This window comes from Limulus polyphemus, unplaced genomic scaffold, assembly GCF_000517525.1.
Source record: "Limulus polyphemus unplaced genomic scaffold, Limulus_polyphemus-2.1.2 Scaffold2524, whole genome shotgun sequence".
Lineage (NCBI taxonomy): Eukaryota > Metazoa > Arthropoda > Merostomata > Xiphosura > Limulidae > Limulus > Limulus polyphemus.
Genome location: NW_013668134.1, coordinates 17,943 through 27,305, shown reverse-complemented (window position 1 = coordinate 27,305; position 9,363 = coordinate 17,943). Strand labels below are relative to the sequence as shown.

Below are 9,363 nucleotides of genomic sequence, written 5' to 3'. Positions count from 1 at the left end.
AAGGATACGAAGCTGAGTGCTTACACCCACAACGTCTCAGCTTCTACTGTCTACAACCAGTTGTGGGAAGGCAGTTACCCTTATATTTCTTAAAATAGAAATGAAATCACCCTAACATATCTACTAATTAAACTCCCAACCTCCACCCTTACAAAAAGATATTAAATAGAACTATAAACTCTACCTTAAAAAGTTATAATATAGTTCTTACTCCCAACCTCCTCCCTTTCTCCTAAAAATTTACTCCAGTACAAGCACGGGAGCGCCGAGACAAGTCCAGTTACTTGAAATTAGTCTTTTCGTCCCGGTATACTGAATAAAAGTATTTTAAAAGAAATTATTAGCCACTTATAAATCAAAATAACTAACGCCCTCTTTATTTAATTTTTAGAAAGTATTTTTCTTTAATCGATAGTTTAGTTTCTAAAAGATTTTTGTATTTATTATAAACTAGTGTAAAATATTTCTTTAATTGCCTGTCTTTATTGCTGTTATCTTTCAGTTTATTTTTTAATAATAGAATATTATCCATAAAAAAATATAGTTATTACAGTCTATTAAGAACCGTTTTAGTTGAGATATAATAATACCTTTTAACATGATACACGTAATAACACTATTAGGTGTGGGTAGACAAAGAATGGGAAAATTAAATTCCCTTTTTTTTATCAAAAATAGTCAACTGCACTGTACCTTCTATAAAAATAATGTCCAAATGTAAATAGGCCCGGCATGGCCAGGTGGTTAAGGCACTCGACTCGCAATCTGAGGGTCGCGGGTTCGAATCCCCATCACACCAAACGTGCTCGCCCTTTCAGCCGTGGGGGCGTTATAATGTGACGGTCAATCCCACTATTCGTTGGTAAAAGAGTAGCCCAAGAGTTGGCGGTGGGTGGTGATGACTAGTCTTTTCTTCCCTCTAGTCTTACACTGCTAAATTAGGTACGGCTAGCGCAGATAGCCCTCGTGTAGCTTTGTGTGAAATTCATAACAGACATCACACCGTACAGCGGCATCACTTTCCTGACGCTTGTACATTTATTCCTCTTTTTAACTCCAAGTATTTGATCGAGTTTACTCTTACGTCACACCTTCAGGCCTTTACACTATAATTTATTTTCGGGTATGTAAAAGGTAATCCACGTATAGAGTCTGATGACTTTAATTATTTTATCCATTAAACATTTCATTTTAATAGTAGGTAAAGTTGCATCTCGATTTTCACTTCCCCACTTCTTGATGAAAAATTATATTTCTGTCTAACTATCACTCTAACGTAACTACGGTAGTTATAACCCGAACGAAGCTTTGTTAGCAATATAATTTATATATGTGTTTGGCATCAAAAGTTCAATTACAAAAACTGCCCTATTCGGATGCAGTACCGGTTTCAAACTCGTGTGATATAGACTTAGTCCGTCCTTGCGTAGAACATGTATAGATTTATTTGTAATTAATTAATTAATTCGTTCTCAAAGGTTTTGAGTACGATTATTATATGTTATACTGCAAATCGCATGTCTGTGTAGTTAAAGACTAGTTTTCAGTTCATTTTCATATGGCTAGAAACAAAAGTGTTATCGTTTAGAAAGACTAACAAATGGGTAATACTTTGTGCTTTTTAATTTAAGTGTTTTGTTCAGAAAACTTTCATATTACTTAACTGGAAGCTATTCAGTCGCAGGGAAATTTAATTCAGTAAATGGTTGAATGAATACATCATCATATAATAGCAAAATGAATCATTATGCTGAATGTGTTGTTGTTGTAGAGTTTTACGTTGTGGTATTCTCAGGTGAACTGAAGATACTTTAGAGTCATATCGGATAAGTTCGCCAAACGGGAAATTATGTCAGGAGATGGAACTACGTAGTAATACTAAAAACTCTTACTGAGACTGCGTTAAATGAAATAAAGAGTTATAAACAAAATGAGAAGCCTTTAATAAAACGCTCAGCACAGAAACGGCATGAGTACATGCTTGACAACAAGTGGTCGTCTCACTACCAAATCAGAAACAAGGGTCAGATAAAATTTGAGAACGTCTTTACGACTGGAGTAGAACTAATTAAACCAAAAGTTTCTACTTAAAATGAAACCTCGCGTATACCTAGCGCGACTACATGGTCACGTGACTGGTCATTCTCATTTCATAGTACCTGAACAACCATTGATAGACACTGCCCTCTACGTCAGTGTAAGCAATGTTCTCTAGAGGCGGTAACAGGTATTACCAATTTTGTTAATTACAAAGAAAGAGAGATAACTTGAAACAAAATCAACTTTTCTGCCACCTATCCTCTACCACTCTGAATTTAAAATTGTAAGTCCCTAAACTTACCGTTGACCTATTGAGACATATTCATAACTAAGAATAAGTGATAATATTATAGAAAGAAGAAACGGTATGTTTCTATACCGAAATGTATACCGCTGGTTGCGCACGTTGTGGCGTTTCAAATAATAATGCATGAATCAAAGATGTAATATTAGTGATGTGTGAAATACAGAAAAATGCATGACGGACACTAACGTAAGTATTATTGGTGCTTTTGCATGTAATGACATCACCATAAACTAAATTGCACGCAACAGTTGCACTAAGTTAAGTGTGCTATGTGAATTTCCTGTGAAAACCTCATAGACACAACTAGTCAAAACTAGATCAGATTATGTTAATTGAAAGTAGCATGTTTCTTACCGATATATGTCCGCACGGCTATCCTCACTGTCTGTAGGGCGACCATAGCAGTTACGTGATTGAACTACTACTTTTTCGGATGAACATGATATATGCTTAAACAGAAGCATAAAGTATTGCTTGGACTACTAGTTTGTAATTCAAAGTAAACTCAATTAAAAGTGAATGAATGAGCTCACATTAACCATTATACTTTCAGTAAATGAAGTGAAAGCAGAAATAAAATGTACTAGAATAGAAATTGCCGTCATGTAAATCGACAGACAAGCCTAGAATGACAAACATGACTACCGACATCATTATGTCGTTCTCATGAACTAAATATTTTTTTTATGTTGTAGTTAGTAGGATGTAGACATTTATATATAGGAGTATAATGAAATGGAGCGTATTGCAGCTCCCAAATATGGAATGTCTTGTTGCTCGGTGTTGAATAGCCACATCATTTAGTTGTTCCCAGACAGTAATTGTAAGTAGTATATGTAATCTTCTATACCTACTAGTAATGTTGCTAGCTGGAGGTGCATACACTTTATGTTAAAGTAAAGCAAGATATATTTATTTTCCAAATGCGGAAAAATATATTTATTTTATATAAATGATGGTGTATATTAAATTCATCCCATTAGTATATTTTATTAGTGACATGTTTGTGTTTGTAAATTTTTATTTACATTTTGGTCGACCTCTTTTTTTTTGTAATGAATAAACGTCTGGATCTTGGCTGTAGACTTTTATGGACCAGTCCCTAAATCTTGACTATAGACTTTTATAGATCAGTCCCTAAATCTTGACTATAGACTTTCATGGATCAGTCCCTAAATCTTGACTATAGACTTTTATGGATCAGTCCCTAAATCTTGACTGTAGACTTTCATGGATCAGTCCCTAAATACAATAAGATATTATGATCAGGAGTTCATAATTTTCTTTCTGGGCGTTTTATTTCAGTGCGTGTGAGGACATTTTGGAGGTTAAACACATTATCAGTGTGAATATATATATATATGTTTACATAAATATATATCTGTGTGTGTTTATGACTGTGTTACTATTAAAATAATCTGAAAAGCGAAGAAAAACTTGACAGTACGTGCATTGATTATATGGCTTTAAAATTTTATATATTCTACATACAGGTTTACTGTGTTGAGTAAAAAACAACTAAAACCACCATACATGTAGATAAGGTTTGTTTCAGTGACAACGAACTTCTGCCCTTTTGTTACCTTACTTCTAGTAACTCATTTCCGAGACCATCAACCAACAAGGCACGTGTAATTTTTATTTTATTTGTAAATTACTTATCTGTATTTATCTATCTGTGTGTGTGTGTGTGTGCGTGACCGCCATAGCTCCAAGAGGAAATAACCCAGAGACCCGAAACATTGCACGCATATTAAGGGGATTCTGATGGTGCTCACCTGGGTATTATTTTTATACTTGGCTCAAACAAATTTTAGCCAATTTGTTCCTATAGTTTTGTCCCATAGATTTTAAGCCCCATAATTTTGCTTCCTGAAAGTCTATAGCAAAGTATCATTTTCTTTTCTAATTATCACTTACTGAATGAACAATATGTGGAGGTTTTCTGCCAAATACTCTGTTTTTCAGCACAAACATGGGAAGAAAATACAAATCAAAGAATTTAAAAAAAGTTGAATTGAATTAAGTTTGGGAAACGCCAACAAACAGCGGGAAGAAAAATATGAATCAGAGATCACTGGAGAATCCGGAGAATGAAAAGAATTTAAATAAAAACACAGGAAGAAAAAAAAAGAATCTGAGAAGCTAAATTAAAACTATTTGCTTTTCAAAATAGTTGAACTGAATTAAGTTCGGGAAATGGCAACAGACAAATGAATTAAAGAATTGGCGCAATGTAGAAGTAATTAAGATAATGGAGACGCTTAACTGGTTCATTGAGCCTATGTGAATCATGAGGGGACATTCGAATCCTGCAGCGGATCGTGGGTATTTTATGCTAGTGTTGAGGGGACCTTGGAATTCCGCAGCGGATCGTGGGTATTTTATGCTAGTGTTTCAATTAATAATATTTCATAAAAGACGTAATTGAATCTAGTGTTGTTTATGTTATTTAAATGTTCGAATTTATGTTAATTGTCATGGCAGCGGAAACAAGGGCCACTTTGGGCACTTGGCCCCCGATTTTGACCCGGTAGCGAAGTGCCCCTTTAAATGGGGAATATAAACTTGTTTATAACGTTCATGGAAAGTCGCTGTTTGAGTTTTGAATTCAGTAGTTACTGTTAACGTAGCAAATAAGGTACCCCACTACAAATATGTTCAATCGCCCGATGCAGCTTTTTTAGAGATTAACAAAACACTGAACACTGAGTAATTATTCTACTTCGATATCACATGATCCTCGGTGTGAGGATATTATTATCACTGATCCTTAAATCGTAACACTTGTTTTTCTGTAAGAAACGATAAACCAAGTTCGTTAGGGATGAAGACTGGTGTTGATATAAGCTTTGAAATATGTAAGAAAAGAGTGAAACTTTCATGTATACAAATTATGAAATTTCATACTAAACTTAATTGTGTATGAAGACCCGAAATGACGTCATCGTAAACAGAACTATATAACAAAATAGTCTAAAATGCTACATTTTGATAACATCTTATGTAGTTTTTACGTTATAAAAACATATTAAAATGTTGTATTTAACAAAGTACCTAAATAATATGTGAAAAACTTGCTCGAGTAGTATCTGTATAACATTAATACTAATTTGAAACAACTTGATATATGTTTGCTTCAAAATTGATTTAATGTTTTCTCAGGATTGTGCATGTAGTTAGCATTCTACATATTGTATATAATGCTGTTATACTAATACCAGGTGGGTCGTTCTTGTATTTCATAATACAATCTTTTTCACTTACTTCGGAATATTAAATTACAATCCTATATAGGCAATGTAGAATTTTCCACGAAAATGTTTTTTTAGAACCACTACTGATTTATATGTAATTTATTTAAGTTCTTGCGCGTCGTATACAATTGTAAATACGAGTTGTCGAGTATCTTTTAGTATAATGTACAAGTATACATACAGCCACTTTAAAAAAAAAACAAGTAAACTCTTCGTTATGAGTAGGTGTTTTGATTATATAGAAACGGATTACTGAGTCAGTTGTGCCCACGATATTTCCAGCACTTATGTTTACATATGCACTGTCTAGAGAAGAGTTGAAGGCCATGTACATATTTCAGAGTTACTATGCCGAATGCGCCATCCGTGTATGCAAGCTTCTCATTACTAGAATTATTACAGGTAACCAAAAATGATCATAGTAATATCCAAACACGGCAAGATGAAGAGTTATTACATGGGGAAGACTCCTCGGGTTTATATATGTAGTGACGCTCCCCCTAGGCGAGAGAAGGCGGTCTGTTTCTCTCTACCCTTTTTTTTTTTTAATAGATTGAGTTTTGCGTAGTTGTAGTGGTCTGCTATTCGGTGGTACTAACTGATTTGGCGGGCATTTTAGGCACTTAACCAGTCCCATGGTGTGTCTGTACCGTCTTAACTCTAACCCCCCACACAATGAGCTCTGTGTGGTGCTGGGCCATCTGTATCCCTCCTGCCTCGTCATTTCCCAAGCATCGTACGTATGTCTGGCGGACTTTGTTCCTAACGAAGATGTCACGAATATTTCGCATTTCATGACCACTTTTAGTTAAACTATTTCTAGATGAGTTCTTTTTAGCTAAAGCGAAATACCAATCCCTGCCGTGCTGTTTCCAGAGCTTAAGTGTAACTTGTGTATATATTTCGTGTTATTATGAGCGACATCTAACGTGTTTTCGAATCCGTGCGTTGAGATGTCTGTTTCGAATGTGTATTCGATTGTGTTTTATCATTGCTGGAAAAAGCCAGTACTGTAACATTTTGATGTTACTTAGTCCTTTGCTTCATGACATTTTAGCATGACGGAAATCGCATGCCATGTTCGAAAAGTAACAAACTTGTTAATAAATGTAATTTGGTTTCTATGTTAATATCATGCAATTCACACTGCAATGTCACGTCTGTTCAAAGTGCACGAAAAAGGACCGTCGATAGTGATTGTATTCGAGTCGTGTAAATTTCCGACTGCTTGTTTGAGTGTTCGGGTGGGATATCGTTCGGCCGTTATAAATACGAGATTGGAATAATGTTTCATTTCGTTCATTCAGTTTCGTATTTTACTGTGAACGTGTACTTTCAAAACCGATCTTTGTTTTTTACGACTATTCCCGACACTAAACAAGTTTCATAGCTGTACCGTTCGCTACAGTTTTTGATTGACCAAAATGACCACTCACGGTTTTGAATCGATTAACACGGGAAAATAAGTTATTCAAGATGTTTCCGTCGAGGGAAGCTATGGATGAGGTTATTGCAGAACTGAGGAGCAACGATCGGTTCCAAAGGTTTTGTGATGTTTCATCTCTATTAAATTATAACAGTAATTTAGATAACTTTCATTTGTCCATATTTCTGTAGCTATTTATCTGTTTCTATCTATCTATCCTTCAACATTTCTCCGCATATTTATGTTTGTCTATACATATATTTATATGCACACATATATTTATATGTTACGAAGTGACATTTGATTAAATATTTTTGGGGTTGTCACGTACCATTTCATCGTGCTATAGTTATATACACCACATAAAAAAAGCCTTATAGTATCGTCGTTTGACGATTTTAAGGTGGTTCGTTTCACATTGTTATATTGATTAGGGCTGTATAGCTCTCTGGACGTTTCGAGAATACCTATTGTTCACAAACACAAATATAATTTGGTGGACAACAGCGAGTTTGTTTATTAACTAATTTCAGTAGTGACCAATGACGTGTTCCAAACGTGCGCTTCTGACTCAGTAAAATTAAGCTTACTACTCTTCTTACAAAACAATTTGTTTTCTTAACCTTATATCGTTCCTAGTGATCACTATTTTGTCTTTCTAGATTCTAAGCTAAGTTAGAGACAGAAGAAATATGTGTACTTCTTGTGAATATTTAGTAACTGAATAATCACTTTATTTCAGTTTTGGGAAGAGGTCAGTAGAAGGTGGGCGGCGAGTTAGTGAATGTATTATTTTGGAATCTTCCGAAATGATAGCGGTAAGTCTCTTTAATATGTATGTATGTGTATATGAAGCATGTGTGAAATTAGATCTTTGTTTCTATCCGTGGTTAATTACCAATTCTGCACCCTATACACAAACAAATTATGTAACATTTTACCACTTTTTATAACATATGTAATTTATTATTTAATGATAATAGTGTTAGATTGAATTTCTACGTATGAAATTCTGCTTAAGTGAAAAAGAAAGAAAAAAATCGTAGTGAAGTTTCATCGTGTGAACAAATACGACTTTCAAGCTATATTTAACGAGATGTGTGCACAATTCTGCTTAAGTGAAAAAAGAAAGAAAAAAAATCGTAGTGAAGTTTCATCGTGGGAACAAATACGACTTTCAAGCTATATTTAACGAGATGTGTGCACTACAGTGGATGGTTATTTTGTCAGTTTCACGTCATGATAAAGCCAGTTACTTGTTTCACACTACTTGTAATCACACTAATGTTACTTTTTACGCTTCTAACAGAAACACAGTTACTTGTTTCACACTACTTGTAATCACACTAATGTTTTTTCTGTTAAAAGCGTAAAAAGTCAAGCATGAGTTTCTCACTTTGTTTGAATTGCAAATAAATCCACCTTGTTAGTGGGAAAATGTTGGTGTTTGATCCCTCTTGGTAAATAATACAGAATTACCAGTAGTTAGTTAAATGTGCAGAAGTTCATATTCGCAAAACGTTTTGTTCGGTAGAAAATAAACTACATTTTAAGCTTCCAGCTGGAAATGAAATCTTCCAGAAATAGTGACACTAAATAACAATACTTCAGAGATTAGTTATTCAAAAAATGATATTAGTTTAATTAACGAATGTTTTACATATGTGTTAATATACTGTAAAACTATACGTCACTTCATAATTAACCAAGTAGTTTACAATATTCTACACATAACTGTGTTTTCAGACAGTTTTAAGGTTTGTCCAGTTCAGTACGTGTCAGAATTTATAACCCATGTTTTGTTCCTTACCGTTCCCAGATACTGATTGTAAGTAGTACAAAAGTTATTTTAGTGATTTATTTGTATTTTTCTACCTAATAGGGCACCCCCTCCTAGTTAAAAATAGAGTTTCGATACCCGTTGGTGGGCACAGCACAAATTGACCACTGTGTGTCCTTGCGCTTAACAACAAACAAATATCTTAATAGGAAAACTCAGTAATAGTTCTTACTAACCTGAAACTAAGACTTAAATATTACGGACGTTTCGGCTAAACACTTGAATCCCTAGATAAAGTGTTCTGTGTAATATTAACCCAAGGAGAACACTTTCAATGAGTTTATTGTTTTAGAATATACGCACAAAGCTACAGAAAGGACTATCTGCGCTAGCCATTTCTAATTTTGAACTGAAAGTGTAGAGGATAACAGCACTCTTGTGATACTTTAATTGTTAGCGATTGAAGCACTATGTGCCCATAAATAGTCATTTTCATTAAGCATTGATGCTGTACAAACACCATTAATATGCGTTCATTTTTTTTTTTTTTACA

The 9,363-nt window shown here is 34.3% G+C and overlaps 1 protein-coding gene across 4 annotated transcripts in view; it reads left to right on the top strand.

Annotated features, from left to right (window-relative positions):
- The window catches only part of LOC106467194 (rap guanine nucleotide exchange factor 6-like), an 80,873-nt gene extending 72,598 nt beyond the window's left edge, over positions 1-8,275 (top strand). For 3 of the 4 annotated variants that reach the window (XM_022395321.1, XM_022395322.1, XM_013927515.2), the window contains exon 5: positions 7,773-8,275. In XM_022395321.1, the coding sequence (XP_022251029.1) occupies positions 7,773-7,983 (211 nt within the window). In that variant the 3' untranslated portion in view covers positions 7,984-8,275. Of the gene's footprint in view, positions 1-6,193; positions 7,149-7,772 lie in introns of those variants that run through there. The other variant, XR_002612375.1, reaches the window with a different exon arrangement.
- Positions 8,276-9,363: the final 1,088 nt, after the last annotated feature.